At 35.8% G+C, this 22,104-nt stretch overlaps 1 protein-coding gene across 4 annotated transcripts in view; it reads left to right on the top strand.

Moving 5' to 3' along the window:
* CREBBP (CREB binding lysine acetyltransferase) overlaps nt 1-18,589 on the top strand; it is a 152,105-nt gene extending 133,516 nt beyond the window's left edge. For all 4 annotated transcript variants that reach the window (XM_074279993.1, XM_074279995.1, XM_074279992.1 and 1 more), the window contains exons 24-31: nt 5,434-5,584; nt 5,933-6,079; nt 7,635-7,748; nt 8,106-8,271; nt 8,839-9,006; nt 12,109-12,270; nt 13,017-13,298; nt 15,439-18,589. In XM_074279993.1, coding sequence (XP_074136094.1) covers nt 5,434-5,584; nt 5,933-6,079; nt 7,635-7,748; nt 8,106-8,271; nt 8,839-9,006; nt 12,109-12,270; nt 13,017-13,298; nt 15,439-17,580 — 3,332 coding nt within the window. In that variant the 3' untranslated portion in view covers nt 17,581-18,589. The remainder of the gene's footprint in view (nt 1-5,433; nt 5,585-5,932; nt 6,080-7,634; nt 7,749-8,105; nt 8,272-8,838; nt 9,007-12,108; nt 12,271-13,016; nt 13,299-15,438) is intronic.
* Nucleotides 18,590-22,104: the final 3,515 nt, after the last annotated feature.

Below are 22,104 nucleotides of genomic sequence, written 5' to 3'. Positions count from 1 at the left end.
GAGATCTGCTGTGTCTACTCAAATCTTTCAGACAGATTCTTCTTCCTGTAGTGAACCGTTGTCTCCAGGCAGTTGCTGTTAACTCTTGTCCTTAGAAGTGACTTCCCTTCCTGCAGAGAGCCCCGTCAGGCCTGATGTAATGCAGAGAGTCTTTCTTCTTGAATCCTGGCTCTGAATCTCCTCCAGCTCTTATCCTTCTCCAGGCCGATCTGCCCTCTGCGCCCATTGCTGTCTCTTTTTATCCTCCCAGAGAATGGGCGTGGGATAATGCAAGGGCTTCTGGGAAGAACCACCCCAGCCAATGAGCTTGCCCCCTCTATCAAGTCAACCTGAGTTCTCACCTTGTAATTGTCCAGAAAACCTGAATTCTCACCTTGTCACCATCCAGACAACCTCAGTTCTCACCTAGTAATCCCAACATCTAACTACTTTCAAGTATTGTGTGGAAACTTTTTAGCTGTACTTTAAGCACTCCATGAATGTGAGTTTTTTATTCTGATTAAGATGCTAGAAAATCAAAATTAAAGTTTATGTAGATAAAACTTACCTTGGTTTTTTAGAACATGTCTTTAAGAAAGAGCAAAATTACAACCAATTTTTATTTTCTTATTGATGTTATTATTTTGCATCATCCTAAACATTTCATCAGTGCCAAATATAGACAGCATCTATGGGAATGGGGATAGCATCGTGTAGTAGAAAAAGAAGTGGCCTGTGTTTATGGATTTTAGATCTGGCTCAGCCACAGATCAACTGTGCAACCTTAGTTTTTAAATCAGTTATCCAAGCATTAGTTCCTAAATCTATAAAAAGAAGATCTTGGACAAATCTGTTCTAAATCTAAGTCTAGATTTATATATATGGGAATTAAAAACAAATCATCATTACTGAATCTTGTATAATTTGAAGATATCTTTTTAATAATTTTAATTTTTTTTCTTAAGCAAAAAATATAAAACCTAGATCTGGATTAGCTAGCCTTTTTTTCTTTTCCCCTTCCAGTTTAAATTATTTGCATCTGTTAATGCCTAGCATCTTCAGATCAACATTTGGGCTTAGCACATTGAATCTTTTGTATAGTTGTGATATAACCCTCATTTGGAGACTTAGCTTTATTTGATTCTCACTATATTAACTCAGTTTCATTTTATAACATCTTTTTCCTTAGCATATTGGTGGAAGTCATTTCTACTGTCACTTCATGGAGCTGCCACTTGTTATACTTATTTTAGTAATTCCTTTAGCTCCATCATTTTAGTGGTAATGTTGCTAGCACTAAGAGAGCAACAGATGTTTTATGTAGCTGAAAATCCTTTAGATGTTGATACCATTGAATCCATTCTATATTTATTTATCACCAACCTTTTAATCTCAGACTGTTTGCTTTGTGAACTAATATATACTTCAAGAAACTAATATATCTTCAAGAAATGTGAGTAATTTTAATATCAGCTTAAGCAAAAAACAAATGGAAAGAAAACCTCAGAGAAGTGGGGGATAAGATTGTGTTCTAAAACCAAATACAAGGTATCCCAAAAGCCTTGGTGGAGTTCTACTAAATTAGTAAAGCTTCATGTTGCACCAAGACTTTAAGGACATGTTATATAAATGAGTTGTTAATTATCCACTACATTGAATTATTCATAAGGCGATTCTTTTTAATAGTGAAGATAACTAAAGATTGGCTAATAATGCTGATTTAATGTGTATTACTTGAGATCAAGACAGATTATAGCTAAAAATATATGGAAATACTTAAATCTGTTTCACAAATCTGTTGTATCACCAGGATCATGGGATCACAGGTTTAGAACTAGAAAGGGCCTCAAAAGTTGCATGATCTAATTAACTCTTTTTTTAAAAAAATGACCAGTAGCTCTATAATCATAGTAAGGTCTTAAAATAGAAATTTTTTTCAACTGTTGTGGCTAGTTAAAATTTAAGGAACAGAAAAAGGAATAAGATTAGAAAGAATGGAAAGGGAGGGGAGGAAAAGAGGGACTATTTGTTTTTTGTTTGTTTGTTTTTTGTGAAATTTTAACTACTGTTATTTTGGTATTTTTGTAACTTAAAATCCATTGAAATGTTGGTAGCTTACTATTCATGGTTTTTTAACTGCTTTATCTTTAGCTTTAAAGGCTCTACATTTAATTCAATTACACAGACATTAAGTGCCTACCATTTCAAAGTATTTTTCTAGTAGCTAAAAGTGAAACAAAATAAACATGGTTTCTGTCCTCAGAGAATCTAGTAGTGTATACAGATTTATAAATACAAAATAATTTGATGGAAGGAGATGCCACTAATACCTAGAGGAATTTAAGAACACGTGAACTTGAGCTGAGGTTTTCCAGAAGCTAAAAATTCTAAGAGACCAAAGAGAAGAAGGGAGTATGTGCTAAGTGTGGAAAATAGCCTATGCCGGTTCACAGATTAATGCTATATCCTAGGATCATAACAGAGGCTAGTTTGGCTGCATTAAAGAATGTTAAGTTAAGATGTCATGAAATAAGCCAGAAGAGGTAACCAGTTAGTTCAGGAATTTAAAAATAGTGGAGTATATAGCAAACCTTTATAAGATGACTTTGGCAACTACGTAAATGTTAGATTGAAGAGAAACAGACAATTCTAAAAGCAGAAACATCAATTAAAGGGCAAGTACCATAATCTAAATAAGAGGTTATTTGACACTAAACTAGGAGTGTGGCCATGTATTTGGAGAAAGGGGAATGAATGGGGAAAATATTATGAATTTAAAATCCACTATGCTTGTTAACTGATTGGATATTGATGCAAGGGCAATTAGAGTGAATGATTCCAAGGTTACAAATCCTGGCTGACTAAATAGTGATTTTCACTACAACAACAAAAATTTGGAGAAAATAGTAAGCATAGGGAGATAACTATAGTACTTTAGAAATAAGGAGTGCATAATTCCTATTTGAAATCTACCAAGCAGATTAGGGATAGTCACATGACAAGTGGTGAAAAAGAATGGTAGCTCAGAACACAGAGATTAGGGCTAAATGTTTAGTTTGGAGGAGCCATCTCTTCTACTCTATTCCAAAGTTTGTATATCCTTGGCTTAGTGCCAAGATAGAGTACATAGCATTTTAAGGTCTTTTTCAGCCTGATGGTTTATGTACAGTGATGTATATATCACTACAAAGGTTTAGAAAGGAGAAAATGATACATGTAAGAGATAAAGGAAATGCATTAACTGTAAATTATACTTTTTGTATAATTATAATGTAATACATAAAGCCTGTTTTTCCTTTTACAGACTTAAGAATAGGTTAAAACTTAAGATTTATTTGTATTTATTTTTTTCTTTTTTTCCTTATTTTTTATTTCCTTAATCTTTTTATTGCTAAAATTTGGTGAAAAAAAAATTTATACTAAGCTTATCAGAAGTTTCTTGGTTTCTATGAGTTTTTCTATCTGTTTTTCTAAAACTTCTTGTCACAATAATAAAACAATGATGGAAAAAAAAAGTTGTCCAGATAAAAGCTCATCTTTAAAATTGTTGAAATCATGTTAATTTGACTTTTATTTCAAGGTTTTAAAAAAAAAAAAAACAACATACATTGAAAGTGTGACTTGGAACCAGATTTTTAAAGCTTGTGTCAATTCTGTTAAATAATCAGATGAATCTGTATTATTTTTCTAATTTTATAACATTTAGTAATTAGTGGTTTTTCCCCAGATTATATGTAAGATATACTTGGTTAGCTCATTTACTTTGTATTTGGTACACACAATTTTTCTTTAGAATTTTATATGCTATGGGGGAAGTGCAATGAGGAATTAGTTCATTTCAGTGTGGATTTTAATATATCACTGATCTATGAGTATTTAATGGTGTACCTAGTATACTTAAAAGAACTCTGACATTAGAATGAAAACATTTGAATTTAAGTTCTAGTCCTGACTTTTAACAGATGTTTAAACATGAACCAGTCATTCTGCTCCTCAGATCCTTAGTTTACCAGTGTAAAAGAATTTTTACTCCATAATTTAGGGTAGTTACTAGAATAGTTTTATATAAATAATTTAAGTAACTACATTTATATACAAATACAAGCTATCGTTATTGATTCAAAGCGAACTGTTAACATTGTGCCATTCATTTTTCTGTTTTTAGTTGATGTCATTTTTCAAATATATCTAACTTCATATACACCTTTGAGATTTTCTTTTTTGGCAAAGATACTGGATTAGTTTGCCAGTTCCATCTCCAGCTCATTTTACAGATGAGGAAAGTGAAGGCAATAAGGATAAGGCTTTCTGAGGGTCATACAGCTGGTAAATGTCTGAAGCTGGGTTTGAAGTCGGGAAGATGAGTCTTCTTGACTCCAAGCCTTGCACTGTTCACTGTGCCACCTAGCTGGGACTATAGTCAAGTAATTCTTCCCAAACCTTCATATCAAATTCTTAAGAGTAGTCTCAAATACACACAGATGCATTTTCTTTTCCCCCCACAAACTCTTGGTACAGTGCCTGTCTTATAGCATTGTAGTTGTCATGTCATTCCATTGTGCCCATTTCTTTGTGATCACATGGATCATAGCTCTTCTTTCTATCCTCCAATAGTCTGTCGAAGTCTGTCCAAGTTCATGTTTGCTGTTTCCATGATATTGTCTATTCTCTTATCCTTTGTTTATCTCTTTTCCGTTTTCTTTCTATCTTTCCCAATGTCATGCTCTTTTCCAAGGAGTCCTACCTTTTATTCCCCTCTATTTCCTCGAAATGTGATATTATAATAGTTAAGTAAGAGTGAAGGGAATTGGCCTAGTGTCTGCTTAATCCAATTATTAATTGTCCGTGTCTGCTTAATACTTCGACTTGCAGCTCTGTTCCATTACAGCCAAAACAGTGTTTCTGTTGACCCAACTTTATGATCTACAAACTTCAAAATTATACCTTCAAACTCTAGGGGAATTTGGTGGCCTGTGACAGGCCTTGGTATACTTACCTAGGAATAGTTAAAAAGCCATCTTCTTTACTTTGACCTCAGGAATAAAATGGTATTAGCAACAAGTATAGACATGTCACCAAACTTCTTAATTTATCTCAGCAATCATTAGAGGATAGAGACTTTAAAGTTTATTTTCTCTCTTCCCCCCCCCCCCAACACCCTTTAAAAAAAAAAAATTGGTCTCTACTTTACAATTTAAATTCCTGGTGAATACCAGTAAACTGTAGTGACAAGCAGTAATGAATGTTCTGGTATATTGCATCATATCAAATGTCTGCTTTATTAGGGGTAGTGAAAATAATCTAATGGTCATTTAAGATTAATTAGTTATTAGATATTTGCAATTTTTTGCTGCTTTCAAAGAACAGCTTGGAATGATAGTCTTTAAAAACAGAAATATTTTGCCTAGTCTTTCATAATTCCTCTATTTTACCTGGTTATTTTTTCCTCTCTAGGACTACAAACTACCCGATTGGGAAACCATCTTGAAGACAGAGTTAATAAATTTTTGCGGCGTCAGAATCATCCTGAAGCTGGTGAAGTTTTTGTCAGAGTGGTGGCCAGTTCAGATAAAACAGTAGAAGTCAAGCCTGGAATGAAATCAAGGTTTGTTTGGTTTACAGTGGCTGAAAAGTTTTAAAAAACACACACACACACACACACACACACACACACAACCAATTTTCTGTTTTATTTCTCTTCTCCCCTTTTCCCCATTCCCTACGCTTCAAAGGAAAAATTTAAAACCCTACATTAGGGTACTTTTAGGTCATTTTTATTCATGTACTGTTTTGGGGAAATTATCTTCTTTCTGTAATAAAAGATTTTAAGTTGTTCAGTCTCCAAATTCTTATACCTCAATATTTGAATTAAATTTTAAAATATATTTGTGAAGTTCTAAATGTAAGCAATCACATTCAGTGTTAGAATTCTAAAGTTAGATATAACTTGCAGGTTTGTGGATTCTGGTGAAATGTCTGAATCTTTTCCTTATCGAACCAAAGCACTGTTTGCTTTTGAAGAAATTGATGGTGTGGATGTATGCTTCTTTGGAATGCATGTACAGGAATATGGCTCTGATTGTCCTCCACCCAATACAAGGTAGTTTTTCATTTTCGTTCTTGGCTGTTTTTAGTTGTTTGTTTGTTTTGTTTTAATATTCTGATAAACTAATGTAGATCAGAACAGAGTTGGAAGAAATGGAACCATAATTAAATGAAGTCAAACTGTGAGCAAATAAGATTTGCAATGGGAAGATATAGCTTGTGATTAATAATACTTGAGCCTACTACCATTGCCATTATAAATATTTTCTTTATGACATTTTTAAATGAAGGAAAGAATGTTAAAAATTAGAAAGTACCGGGTTAACATTTTATTTTACTCCTTTGTTATAAGAGTGGGGTTTCAGTTAGTAATAGATAATTAGAATGTTAGTCATTTTTTAAACATTAATAAATCATATGTATGGGAACTGGTTTAAAAAGACAAAAACAAAAGTGAGGGGTATAGAAAGGATAAGTAATACCCCTTCTCTCCAATACAAAGATTGTTCATTGCACTTAACTTAATTTTAGCCTCTTTTAGTGTGTATTTGGGTTTTTTAGGACTAATTCTGATTCTGTTTTTTTCACTCTATTACTTTTGTGCAAGTCTTTCCATGTTCTACATGCATATCATTTTTTTATGGCACAGTAATTACTTTTTCCCAATTACATGTCAAAAACAATTTTTTTAACTTTTTCTTTAAATTTTGAGTTTCAAATTCTTTCTTTGGATCCCTTTTCCCTTCCCAGAGATGGTAAGGAATTTGACATAGGTTATTATACATGTGCAATCATTTAAAACATTTCCATAACACCAAAACATGGTGTGAAAGAAAACACATACCCAAAAATATCAATGAATAAGTCATGAAAAAATAAAGTAAATAGTAAGCTTCAGTCTGCATTAGCCTTTTTTTATCAGTTCATTTCTGTGGAGTAGATAGCATTTTTCACCAACAGAGTAATAATTTCATTATTCATATGCCCAAATTTGTTATGCTACTCCTCACTTGATGGTTACCTTTTTTTTTTTTTTTTTTTTTTTTTTTTCCTGGTTTTGGTTATTCAAAAAAAATGTTACTTGGAATATCTTGTTTCTGTTAATAATTTCCTTGGAGGCAGCATATGTCCTACAGTTAGATCATTGGATCATAGAATATAAGTAGTTTAGTGACAGTTCTCATGTAATTACAATTTGCTTTCTCAAATAGTTTAACCATTTTATAGATACGTTTTTCTGTATATCTATAAATATATCTACATAATAGGATATATTTTTATATTTTTGCCAGTTTGTGTGAAGTAAAAATTTGAATGATTATGTTTATATTTGTTTTCATTGATGTGAAAACCCTTTTTCATTTGCTTATTTATTCTCTTGAAAACTTCATTCTTAACCTTTGACTATTTATCTATTAGAAAAAAATTGCATTATCTTTTGCTCCTTTCAATGTAGTTGCACCTAATGGTATCAAACCTCATTTCTTGACCAGTAATGATAATTGTAATAAATTAACAAGAAATTCAGCATTTCCATCTTTAGCCCTAATGTGGATACTGACAGAATTATTGAGGCAAATATTGAATTTAAGTTAATTACTTTCTCCCAGGCGCGTGTACATATCATATCTGGATAGTATTCATTTCTTTCGACCTCGTTGCCTTCGGACAGCTGTTTATCATGAAATCCTAATTGGTTATCTGGAATATGTGAAGAAATTGGGGTGAGTTTCATTTGAAAGAGATGTAGGAAAAGAAACTATGTTTCTTTTCTTTTTTAAAAATTCAATGTGTTATTTTATTTTTTTATAATAGTGAGTGTTTTGGGAAGGGAGGTACTTTTTTTTTTTATTTTTATGCAACAATATTACACTTCTTTAAACCTAGAAGAATTAGTATACCCAGTCATAAATTAAGAACTGGGAATTCACAAACAGAACTGATTATAAGCTTATTCTTATTTCATCCCCCTTGAGAGAAGCTATGAATTGACTTGAAAGTTGAGAAATGACTAGAAGAAAATTTTTATAGTGCTAAATGGCTTATTCCTGGTCTGTTGATGATTCTCTATATTCTTACAGGTATGTCACAGGGCATATCTGGGCATGTCCCCCAAGTGAAGGAGATGATTACATCTTTCATTGCCACCCTCCTGATCAAAAAATCCCTAAACCTAAACGATTACAGGAATGGTACAAAAAGATGCTGGACAAAGCCTTTGCTGAGCGCATCATTCATGACTACAAGGTACTTAGTGTTAAATTACACTTTTCATGAAACTTATTTTCATGTATTAGATATGCCTTTCTCATTTTGTTTCATTTAGGGAAATCTCACATAAATATCTATAATGTGGGTGAATATAATGTGTAATTCCCTGTGCTAGGTAAGACAATAGTAACAACAAAGACATATATTTACTTTATCATGTAAAAATCACTTTGCTTACAATATTTTTCAAATGATGAACTTAATGCTTAGTAAAGCTAAAGTGGTTTGCCTGGAGTCACTTACCAAGTAGTAAATGGTTGATGCTGCAATTCCACCTGTATGTGGTATTCTGACTTCCAATACTGAAGCTTTTTAGCTCTTACATCTGAGATTTTAATTTGATTTTTACAAGAAAAACAGATTAAAAATTATGTTGAAATTACTTCTCATTGTACATCATTGGTGCCAACAATTAGGTTGTTGTCCGGATAACATAAAATAACTTAGCTCATTAGAATGTTGTTTATAATCATTGGTCACTGCATTGCAAACAGAATAGTTTGTGATGGGGATCATATTATCATCTTATACTTCACTCATTAGGACATTTTCAAACAAGCAACGGAGGATAGGCTTACAAGTGCCAAGGAGCTACCATATTTTGAAGGTGATTTTTGGCCTAATGTTTTGGAAGAGAGCATTAAGGAACTTGAACAGGAAGAAGAAGAAAGAAAAAAAGAAGAGAGTACTGCAGCTAGTGAAACCACAGAGGTAACTATCCTGTGATCTTAATGGTAACTGTTGTCCACTTCTAATCAGATTGTTATTGGCTTTATTAAATGTTGAGCTAAGTTAAGGTTTGTAGTAGGTACTCATTGAAGGTTTTTGAGAAGAGAATGATAAGATCAAAACTGTTTTAAATGTGACTTTTTTCAGTTGGGTGGAGGATAAATGGAAGAAGAAAAAAAATAGGGATGTCTATTATGGTAATCCAGGCATAAGGTGCTGAAGATCTGATCTACAGTAGGAAAGAAGCAAGTGGGCCTAATGGAAATAGTCTGTCAAAGTCTGTCAGCTATTGTTCACAGTGAATTCCTGGGGGTGAATAGGCTAGATTATTGAGGTACTTAAATAGTATGTTTTTTCTCCTTTCATTTTGAGTTAGATTATTTCTCTGCTTATGAGAAAAATCCTTAATCAATTGTCACATCAGTGGTCAACTGCTATCCATAGAACCTACAAGTGTTTTTAAAATGCCTGCTAGATGCAAATACCTTGTGGAATACAGTATTGCATAAGATACAGTCCCTGCTCTTCATTTTAAATCTGATGGAAAAGATGAGAGTATGTGTTACATCATTTGAGTGGTACAAATTAAGTCCTATCATATTGTATAGATAAGCCATGTACCAAGATTAATTTTTCCTGTGATATTCAAGGAAAATGCATTTAAGGTAAATTTTGAAAAATGTTATTTTGTTAAGCAGCTATGTGTGAATGGCTGTTTCAAATACAGAAATTACTGTGAGCAAAGGTTCAAAAGTGTAAGTTTTCTGCATGTTTAGAAAATGGTCATTGGTCCACATTGGCCAGAGCAGAGTTCATTGGTGATAAAGCTAGAAAGATAGTTTAGGACTAAATCACATAATCCTTGAATGTGAGATTTGCAGACTTTATATAAACCTTATTCTGGAGGCATTTTCAGAACAATTGAAGGTTTTTAGGTAGGGTGATTTTCAGAAAGATTATATGATGGCATTGCTTGGAAACTACTAGAAGAACCTCCCAAGTTTTGGGGACACCAAACTCCTGCTTCTCCTACTTATTTGATTGCTTCTTCCCAATAGCTCTTTATAATCTAGCCCTCTCAATAGCATTTATCAAGCACCTTTCTTCCAGGCACTGCGCTAAAACACAGGAAGAAAAAATTATTTAATTAAAAAAAAAAAAAAAAAGGCAGTCTCTGCCCTCCCAGAGTTTACAACCTAACAGGGAAAGATAGAACACAAAAGAAAGATGAAAAGTTGGAGAAGGTGGGGTGATGAAGAAGGGAAGGGAGTAGGAAGGTAGCAGTGCGGAGTACAAACAAGTAGCAGAGCTTTGGGTATGAAGATGTCTCAAGAAGGTACAGCCAGGTCGAGAAATCAAGATATGTTTAAGCTGAAATCTTATCTTTAAATGGAGGTTTGACAAACATGACTCTAACTTTGGAGTCAGAATGTAGTGATGAGTTGAGTATTGAGGTTGATAAGATCTTCAAAGGATGATGAGTTGTTCCCTAAATGAGTATGATGGAGACCTCATAAAATTACTGTAGTCAGTTGAGGCTTTTTCAGTCTTCTCTTATTTTACTCTGTGCCACAGATTTTTTGACCAAGTGACATTGGCCTCCTTGGTGTTCTAGGAACAGTAAACCTCACCTCAAGCCCCAAGTATTTTCCCATCCCTGGAAAACTTTCCATCGTCTCCTCTTACTGACTTCTTAGTTTCTTTTTAAGGTCCAACAAAATCATCCTCTACACCAGGCCTATTTTTCTTACATTAGTTATTTCCTATTTGTCCTGTACATAACTTGTTTGTACACCTTCATTTGCTTGCTGTCTACCCCATTAACTTGGCATAGTGCTTCGTACACCCTTGGGTACTTAGCAAATGTTTATTGGTTGACTGAACAAGGGTGGCAATTAAGCTTGTAAGAAGGGATCATGTCCACATTTCCAGACTTGAGTATGATCATGGAGACTACAATTTCTGTGCTTATAATAATTTTGTAGGATCACAGAATTTCAGGTGGAAAAAATGTGAGGTATCTGATCTACTTCTTATCACTTTATAGATGAGAGGAACCTAAGTCTTTGAGGTCTAGAGAAATCGAATAACATACGTAGTCATATAACAGATCTAGTAGCACTGTTCTTTTCATACCACAGATTTAGATCTTATTTGACAAATGAGGAAAACCAAGGGCGAAAAGAGATTAGAGGATTTACAAGCCAAAGTCATGTAAACTATTTAGTTGACATCATTTACCAAGTAGCAGAACCAGGATTCAAATTCAGGATTTCTGAATCCAGTGTCAGTCATATTTACTGTGCCAATTTATTATTGAATGTCCAGTTGTATTTGGCTTATCAAAAGCAATGTATTTTCAATATTTCATGTTTTAAAACTACCATTTCTTCTATAAGAAATGTCTATATGTATTTGAATTTTTCAGTAATGGGAGGGGATAGAGTTAGGTTTAAGAATAGACAACAATCTTGCTTGACAAACTAAAGGAAGAAAGTTGTATTATAAGTTTAGTTTTAAGTAAGCAGAGTAGGGGAGATGTTTATTAGGAGCTGTTTATTAGCTCCTCTTGGTGAGCTGTCTCACAGCATGTTCAGTGCCATTCCACTAAACAGCAGTTCATTTGCAATGAAAAATAAATGGGGAAAATGTCTCTTATTTTGCATTTTCCAACTCTTGGAATCTTCTGTATCTTGTATAACTTATTGCTATGGTTGATGGTTTAGGGATAAACTATTAAAACAATATAGTTGTCATTTCTAAAGTTTAGTAGAAACATTCCTAAATAGCCATTACATTTTGGAGAATGAGAGGGTGAGGAATAAATAACTAAAATACTGAGGAATTTTACTTAGTATTGTACTGTTTTGTTCAAACTCTTAAATACCTATTTTTTGCTTTCTTGCCAATTTTGTATCCATTGTCAGCCATCATTGAATTTATACACCAGAATGGAAGAGGCTTTATGCATGTGTGGTACCTGAACATGTCCAGCTCTCCTAGGCAGGCTATGGACAATTAATTCCTTTAGGTTATTCCAATATGAGGAGGGGCTGGTTTAACCACTTTGCAATGTCATCCTAGGGCAGCCAAGGTGATAGCAAGAATGCCAAGAAAAAGAACAACAAGAAAACCAACAAGAATAAAAGTAGCATCAGCAGAGCCAACAAGAAGAAACCCAGCATGCCGAATGTGTCCAATGATTTGTCTCAGAAGCTCTATGCCACCATGGAGAAACATAAAGAGGTAAAATTGCAAGTTCCAATTTTTAAAAGTGTGTCTACCTACTGATTGCCTTGTCTCCAACCATACCCTGTTGATCTTAGTTATCTGTGTGTTACTGGCAACCAGGAGAACCCATTTAGACCAGACTGTCTTATAGCAGACCTCAAAATGTTGCAAGACTTTATATCCTACTAAGATTCTGAAGTTTGGGGTTTGTACCGTGGTTGTGTGATGAAAATGTGTTAAAGACAGGTGGCATCAGGGGTGGAAGGAAGGAGGAGAAAAGTTGGAACAGAAGTGTTTGCAAGGATCAATGTTGAAAATTACCCATGCATGTGTTTTGTCAATAAAAAACTATAATATTAAAAAAAAAAAAAAAAAAAAAAAGACGGGTGGCATCCTAATTTAAACCCTCATACCAGACTTACAGTTTGAAATTATCCATTCACCCTGGACAAGAGTCACCAAAGAGCAATGCAGTATATCATGGATAAAATAATTTCTTCTAAATTTAATTGAGTCAGATTAAAACTTGATCTACCCTTGAAGATCACCTATAAAAATGAGTGTTAGATAAGTTCTGTTCTCTAGTGTTACATTCTTTTCAAAAGAAGAAACTGGAGGACAATACATTTAAGTAATGTTCCCTTTAGCAGAATAATGATTAAAGCTCTATCTCATTGCTAGTCTTGAATTTCATTCCCTTCCCTACATGTTCTGTTTAATACCGATGTTTAACTCACATTATTGTTGTCATTTAACTGTAGGTCTTCTTTGTGATTCATCTCCATGCTGGGCCTGTAATAAACACTCTGCATCCCATTGTGGACCCTGATCCATTACTCAGCTGTGATCTAATGGATGGGCGTGATGCCTTCCTTACCCTAGCCAGAGACAAGCATTGGGAGTTCTCCTCATTACGTCGATCTAAGTGGTCAACATTGTGTATGTTGGTAGAGCTACACACTCAAGGGCAAGATCGTTTTGTTTACACTTGCAATGAGTGTAAACACCATGTAGAAACCAGGTGGCATTGTACAGTCTGTGAGGTAAGTGTTGGACATTTTTTCCCTTTCATCTCCACAGTGATTCTTTACTCAGTGGGCTGCTCTTTTTGTTTCTTCTTCCTTTCTGAACAGAGCAAACTTTGCTTTTGACAGTAGTTACTTGTACAATATTGGATCAAAGAGTTCAAGTCTATGACCAACCACTCCAATTAAGTTTATTAAATCTTTATAATTAAGTCACTGAATTTTTTCCTGGATCAGTGTACCAAAATTGTCTTCTCTAAAGACATCTCATAAAACTCCCCTTATAGAAATGGTATTAGAAGGAAAACTTTGAACATAGACATTATTTAGATGTGTCAAGGAAAAGAGGACATTTTGATAGGATTGTTTGGTCTTATGTTAAGTGATACTCCCTAGTAATAGATTTTTATCATAAAATAGAGAATACAAAAATCTTTTTAATTAAGAAATTCTTACCTTTCCAATTTTGAGCACAAATAACAACAACTTACCTAAAAAAAATGTCTTGAAATTTGCAAATAGACACACCAACCCTGAGGCAGTTAATTATTAGCTAGCAGGGAAAAACTTTACTCTTTAATACCTACCTTTTCTCTGAATTCATAAACCCCTATTATCTTGTTGTGTAGCTTTCTCAAGACATGAGGGAGCTTAGATACATTGATAACATCACCCAGTCAAATTTTACCTTAGTTCACTGTGGGCGCTTTCATATAAGACTAGTAGATTAGAGCCAGAGGCCTATAGGACTGCTTACATTCATCAGCCTCATTTTTGAGAAGCATAGAGACATTTTGTACTTGGAGTTTAATATCTTGGACCATTCTCTAGATAGATTGAAATAGTTTATAATACCTTGTTAACTTATTGATTTTGTATGGCTGTAATGCTTTCTCATATGATTTCAGTTTGCATGCTTTTTGTTGAAATTAATTACGATTTTTGAGAGGCCTAGTGTAATAGTAAAACACTAGTTCTCAGTCTTTTTTTTAAACCTATTACTCCCTTGTATCCACTTTCCTATATTTTCATATCATTCCCTTAGGGGAAAAAATGATTCCTAGAAATGTGCTTTGTTCAAGGATAATAGGAATGAGTTGGATTGGGAAGAATGAATAATTATAAGAGTATGAAATCCTTATTATCTCAATATACATTAAACTGAAGTAGGAAATGAGGGCACACCAAATTTCATTTTTCTCATGGCCCTCAAAAATCATAAATCTAACATTCCAGTATAACTGTCTATTTGATTAAGATACAGATTCTTGTAGTATGGCTCAACTTTTAGGTGATACATGATGGTCCTTATTGCTAGATTACTATGATTTGATTGATTCTAGCCAGCTGAGAGAAAAAGCAAAAAGTAGTTCTTTCATAAGCTTCATCACATTGGGTAGATAATGGTCACTGCTTTTCCCTTTCTATTTCAACACACATAAACATCTCACTTTGTAGAAAATCCAAGTCCTAATGCCCAATACCTTTATTATGGGGTGTGTGTGTGTGTGTACGTGCGTGTGCGCGCGTGCGTGTGCGCTTTTTTTTGGCTGAGGCAATTGGGATTTGATGACTTGCCCAAGATCACACAGCCAGGAAGTGTTAAGTGTCTGAGGCCAGATTTTAACTCAGGTCTTCCTGACTTCAGGGCTGGTGCTCCATCCACTGTACCACCTAAGCTGCCCTTTTTATGTATAATGTTAACAAATGAACAATGAGTTTAACACCTCTCAGTGTAATTTTTCCTTTGTGTAAAATATAAGAGGTGAACCTAGATGAACTCATAGGCTACCTACCAACAAGGTAATAGGGTAAGTTTGTGGTGATGAATTGATTATGCCCTTCTGAAGATCCCCAAGATGTTTAAGGATCACTGAATCAAGGTGACGAGGTAATGCTAACTTGTGTCCCAAATTTGAACTGATCTGTCTTGCTTAAACCGCTAATTTAGTTGAATTTGAATGACCGAAATATAGTAAAAGTCTTTGGCTCATAACTATAAGAATTGAAATATATTATGGGACAAAAACACTTTTGCAAGGGGAAAAAGAAATGTTCTTCATATTTATCAATACTGGCGAGATATTTTATTTTATTGCCTAATGTGTTACACCATGTTATAAAGCTGATTTTTTTTTTCTTTTTTCTGTATTTAAAGGATTATGACCTTTGCATTAACTGCTACAACACTAAGAGTCATGACCACAAAATGGTTAAATGGGGCTTGGGCTTGGATGATGAGAGCAATAGCCAAGGAGAGCAGCAATCTAAGAGCCCCCAGGAATCACGGCGTTTGAGCATCCAGCGTTGCATCCAATCCTTGGTCCATGCCTGCCAGTGTCGAAATGCAAACTGCTCCTTGCCATCTTGTCAGAAGATGAAACGGGTTGTTCAGCATACCAAGGGCTGCAAGCGCAAGACCAATGGAGGCTGCCCAGTGTGCAAACAGCTCATTGCCCTTTGTTGCTACCATGCCAAACACTGCCAAGAGAACAAATGCCCTGTGCCATTCTGTCTCAACATCAAACACAAGCTTCGACAGCAGCAGATTCAGCATCGTCTGCAACAGGCTCAACTCATGCGACGACGAATGGCCACCATGAACACCCGCAATGTGCCTCAGCAAAGTTTGCCTTCTCCTACCTCAGCAACACCTGGTACCCCTACACAGCAGCCAAGCACCCCCCAGACGCCTCAGCCTCCCCCCCAACCTCAGCCTTCACCTGTAAGCATGTCACCAGCTGGCTTCTCCAACGTGGCCAGAACACAACCCCCAACCACAGTCTCCACTGGAAAACCTTCCAACCAGGTGGCTGCGCCACCTCCTCCTGCCCAACCTCCTCCAGCTGCTGTGGAAGCAGCTCGGCAGATTGAGCGAGAAGCTCAGCAACAGCAACATCTGTATCGAGTCAATAGCATCAACAATGGCCTGCCTCCAGGGCGTACAGGCATGGTGAGTCAAGCTGTGGGGCCAGTGAATCAGATGCCTCAAGTAGGCATGAATGTTCCCCGACCAAACCCAGTGACTGGGCCAGTAATGTCTAATATGCAGCCGGGTCAGTGGCAGCCAGCTCCCATCCCTCAGCAGCAGCCTATGGCAGGAATGCAGAGACCCGTCATGCCCATGCCAGCGCAGCAGACAGTTGCCGGGCCACGGATGCCAGGAGTGCAGCCCCCACGGAGTATCCCACCTACTGCCTTGCAGGATTTGTTACGGACACTGAAATCCCCCAGTTCACCACAGCAACAGCAACAAGTGCTAAATATCCTCAAAGCAAATCCTCAACTCATGGCAGCTTTCATAAAGCAGCGAACAGCTAAATATGTGGCTAACCAGCCTGGAATGCAGCCCCAAACCAATATTCAGCAGCAACCTGGAATGCAGCAACCCATCATGCATACACAGCCTGCTTTACAAAACATGAGTGCAATGCAAGCAGGAGTTCAGAGGCCTAATGTCCCCCCTCAGCAGCAAGGAATGGGAGGCATGAATCCCCAGGGACAGGCAATAAACATCATGAACGCAGGGCACAATCCCAGCATGGCAAGTATGAATCCACAGTACAGAGAGATGATTAGGAGGCAATTGCTGCAGCAGCAGCAACAACAGCAACAGCAACAACAAGGAGGTGCTGGGATGGCGGGTGCAATGGCAGGGCATAGCCAGTTCCAGCAGCCTCAAGGACCTGGGGGTTATCCTCAAGCCATGCAGCAACAAAGGATGCAACAACATTTATCCATACAGGGCGGCTCCATGGGCCAAATGGCTCAAATGGGACAACTGAGCCAAATGGGCCAACCTGGCCTGGGGGCAGATGGCACCTCCAATATTCAGCAAGCACTGCAGCAGCGGATTCTGCAGCAACAACAAATGAAGCAGCAGATAGGGTCCCCAGGCCAACCTAATCCTATGAGCCCACAGCAGCATATGCTCTCAGGACAACCACAGGCATCTCATCTCCCTGGCCAACAGATAGCCACCTCCCTCAGTAACCAGGTGCGGTCTCCAGCCCCTGTCCAGTCTCCACGTCCCCAGTCCCAGCCACCACATTCCAGCCCATCACCAAGGATACAACCCCAGCCTTCACCACATCACGTCTCACCCCAGACTGGTTCCCCCCACCCAGGACTTGCAGTTACCATGGCTAGTTCCATGGATCAGGGACATTTGGGTAACCCCGAACAGAGTGCAATGCTTCCGCAACTAAACACCCCAAACAGGAGTGCGTTGTCCAATGAATTATCCCTGGTTGGTGATACCACAGGAGACACACTAGAAAAATTTGTGGAGGGTTTGTAGCATTATGGGAGCATCATCTTTTTTTTTTTTTTTTTTTTTTTTCCTTTTCATGTTCTTGGACATTTTGTACTGAAAATCCAGACATCTAGGTTATTTTTGATCCTAGATGGAACTGCTACTTCCAAGCCATGGAAGGACGAATTGCTGTTTAAAGAAACAATACAAAGAATATATTTTTTGTTAAAACCAGTTGATTAAATATCTGGTCTCTTTTTGTTTTTTTTTTGTTTTGTTTTTTGGGGTTGGGGGATGTGGGAGGGGTGGTTTTGTTTGAATTCTTTTTTTTGTCATTGATGGTGACTCATGTCTTTTTTTTAAATGGGGAAAACAAGTTCATTATATTCATATTTTTTATTTGTATTTTCAAGACTTTAAACATTTGTGTTTAAAAGTGAGAAGAAAAAATAATATTCAGAAACTGATTCCTGAAATAATGCAAGCTTATAATGTGTCCCGGTAACTTTCTGACATGTTCCGGGAAGATTTTTTTTCTATAGTGAACTCTGCGGGCGTTCCAAGTATTACCCCTGGAAGATAGGAATTGACTCTTGCGTGCGCACACACACACACACACACACACACACACACACACACACACACAAATACATACATTCATACATACATATACATATACATACACACATACACAACACACAAATACAATACACACATGCACCCCCTATACATACTGGCTTATGCCAAAATCCTTGTCTTGCAGATGTAGAAATTGTTGCTTTGTTTCTCTGATAAAACTGGTTTTAGACGATAAAATAGGGATGATCACTCTTAGACCGTGCTGATTTTAATAGAGAAGAAACATTCTTTTCTTTCTTCTATGTGAAACTTGAAATGAGGAAAAGCAATTCTAGTGTAAATCATGCAAGCTCTATAATTACTATAAATAAGAAAATCCAAGAAGATTCAATCACTGTATAGAATGGTAAAATACCAACTCATTTCTTACTTATTATATCATATTGTTAAATAAACTGTGTGCAACAGACAAAAAGGGTGGTCCTTCTTGAATTCATGTACATGGTATTAACACTTAGTGTTTGGGGTTTTTTGTTATGAAAATGCTGTTTTCAACATTGTATTTGGACTATGCATGTCTTTTTTTCCCATTGTATATAAAGTACTGCTTAAAATTGATATAAATTACTGAAGTTTTTAACATGTATTCTGTTCTTTAAGATCCATGTAAGAATGTTTAAGGTTTTTATTTATTTATATATTTTTTTGGATTCTGTTCTTTGTAAGACATGATTCTGGTATTCACTCATAGAAGCAGCCTGGGGCATTGGTAGTGGTGGCGTGATTTATGACATATCTAGGTAACATGTCTGGTGAAGAGCAGCCTTTTTAGAATATTTCCTTGGGAATGAGTGAAGCAAGGTCAGTCTATATCCCGTACAGTAAATGCTTACAGGTATTCATAAGTTATATAGTAGATGAATAACCATTTATTTAAAAGGGCCTTGGATGAAACTCCTTTCTTTTCTTTTTTGTTTTTTTCTTTTAACTTTTACTTTGTTTATTTGTTTGTTTGTTTGTTTGTTTTTGACCCATCCTACCTCCTTTTCTTAGCCCTTATGAAATACTGGGTGAAGAGCCTTCATCCAGTTGCTTAGTATGGGTGGCAGTTCCTGAATACAAAATCCAGGCCTGGTTTCATGAGCAACCGGAAAGCCGGAAGAAGGTTTACTTTAGGTGTTGTCCTTGGTTCCCAACTATTCTACTTGATCATTTGGCTTAAAATAATAATAATAATAATAATACCTGCATTACAGGTGTAAATTACAGACTCTTCTACCTCCAGAGCTAACCCTGATCCTCATCCATTGTTATAGTTGGCTCTTGCTTATCTGGCCCAGACTAAATCCCATATTCTTGTGGAAGTGAAGTGTTCAGTATCTTTTAGTAACTTAGCCAAAGGCATAAGGTTCTCTAATCAGGGAATTTGCTAATGGAAGTTCACCTTTCTTCCTACCAATAATTCTATAATTGGCCCCAGGCCAATAATTGATTAAATGTGGCCATCCCAGTACTGTGGGAACACCCTGTAATTCAGGGGGACCTGTTGATTCCCCCTTAGGTCCAATTTTCAGATGCTCATAATGAGTGGGTTGATCATTTTAATTCCATTATTACTGTAAAAATTGCATACACTTCAGAGAAGGATCACCAATGGAGAGATTTCAAGTTAGACTAATCTTGTTTAGTCTGCTGCACCATAGGTTGCTAATGACTTGAATTCTGTTTCTCCTAGTATCCCCAATCCCCTAATGAAATGGGAATTCTAGATCAAGTGGGTTTTCTGTGGAATAAAAATCATGGCCCAAATATACTCCTTTTGGCCCTCTTGTTTCTGGAGATTTTTTCAAAATGCTTTGTTTCAGAATCTAAATCTGAAGAACCTTTCTGAGTAGCTTAAACCTTACAATCCACTTTTGCACAGTGTTCCATGATTTGAGTTTTAATAATGTAGAATTAGTTGAACTAGACTTGCAACAGATGAGAATGCAGGACACCGCTCCTCCCCTCTCCCTCAAGAAATACCCTAGGTCCCCACTGATATAAACAATGCTTATTAACAGTGCTTAGCTTGCTTAATTTTTACATATATTAGCCCCTGCCAGTATTACCTTTTTACTAGTGGGACAGTATCGGACAGTATATTAAAACAACAAAGATAATTGTAGCTGGTGATTTGTGAAACTGGAGAGCTATTGGCCCCATACTGTGAATATGGCATATTCCCACCTTGTTTAGTCTTTCTAACCTGTTAAATGAAGAGCATTTCTGTTAAAAGTTTTTCTGCAATTCGAAACTCTTTGTACCAACTTCAACATCTTTGGATTCCTCATCCCATGCAACTGTCTTAAGCAATCAAGATGTCAAAAGATGGGGCTGAGGGTGTGGTCAGTGGACACTAACCCTAAGCTTGTCAGAAGGAAATTGCTGTAAGAAAGATGGAAAGCCCCAATGCTGTGTCTCATGCTGTATACTAAAAGGGGGGAGGGGGGAAAGTCCTATATTTGTGATCAAAAAGAGGAAACTTGAAATGTGCTGGTGTTTATAATAAAAGCTGGTAAAACTGCTTGGATTCAAGGATGGTTCCAATTGGCTAGTAACCTTTAGAATTAGTTTAGCCATTGAGTCAAAAGATTGAAGGAACTCAGTTACTGAGTTTCTCTAGTGTACATATTGGTGGGGTATTTGTTTCTTTTGGTGGCTACAACTTCTGTAGTTTTGTTTATAAGTAGTTTAGAATTTAAGTTGATTATAAAATGGAGGATTTTGCCTGAAAAGCATTAGTTGGATAAGCCGAAGTTACTTCTAAGAGCAAAGTTGAGAAACCCTTGTCTATAAAAATGATTGTGATATGACTGGAGCCAAAGCTTGCCTTTTTTGATTGTATTACAAAAATGTATTTTATTTCAAAATTACTGAGGTAAATAATCAGTGCTGAGGAGGTTCAATGAAAAAACGCTTATATTTCTTCTGGAACCTGAGAGAATCCATTGAAAATGCTTTAACTTGTTAAATAGAAACAAACAGCCGTATATTTAAAGAAAACAATATTCACTCAGTTGGGACCAAGACCCCAGGTATGTATGAAATATACAAAAGAATACTTGCATGTTCTTTCTAGAGGCAAGGTGATAAAATAGCATGAAGAAAAAAGCAAGTCTAAATTTTAGAATTTTTTAAAGAACCTCTTATATAACTGTGTGCAATAATCAGGTTGTTGGTTGTAAATTTTGCTAATGAATCCTATCAGTGTATAGTTGAGAAGGATTTGTAAAATTCATTTGTGCAAAGAATGCTCTTAAAATATTTTTAATTTTGAGTAGTTTAAATATTTCTCTTTGCTTTGGACAAAAATAACATTTTGTCCAGACCCTTTCTTAACTAATATGGCCGATTAATAGAATTGGAATTAATAAAATATTGGTAAAGAAATATTTTCTTACAATTTCTGAATGTCATAAGCATTGTAATCATTTAAAAGATACCTTTACATGACATTCATTTGTGAATTTAGCTTTTATCTGATGAACAATTCCTTACAATAGATGTTAGCAATAGGAAGAAAAAATTATCAGGTTTTATAGAATTTTAATAGAAAAGAAAATGTAGCTATTTAATATGTGGTGCTGCTTTAACTTTAGTTTTTTATTGACCAATGACTCAGATTCAAGGGTAAGCTATAGCTCTTTTAAGATAAAATCATTTTGGTTTGAAGTCTAACTGTTATCATAGACTTTTTAGGGAAAGGGCACAATTCCATTTTTTACAGTTTGAAATGACAAATATGGGTATATTTTTTAAAAGGAAAGAAAAATTTGTTGAGGCCTAACTAGAGTTATTATGGATATCCCAGAAGACTTAGTGCAATTTTAATCTACTAAAGCTTAAAACTATACCTGAAACTTTTGAAACATTTTGTATGATAGAAGTCAATACACCTACATGTAGTTCTAACAAGCCATAGCATTAAGTAGATTACTTACCTGGACT

Source organism: Sminthopsis crassicaudata, chromosome 1 (assembly GCF_048593235.1).
Source record: "Sminthopsis crassicaudata isolate SCR6 chromosome 1, ASM4859323v1, whole genome shotgun sequence".
Taxonomy (NCBI): domain Eukaryota; kingdom Metazoa; phylum Chordata; class Mammalia; order Dasyuromorphia; family Dasyuridae; genus Sminthopsis; species Sminthopsis crassicaudata.
Note: the sequence above shows the minus strand (reverse complement) of the source record. Positions and strands in the feature narration are given on the sequence as shown.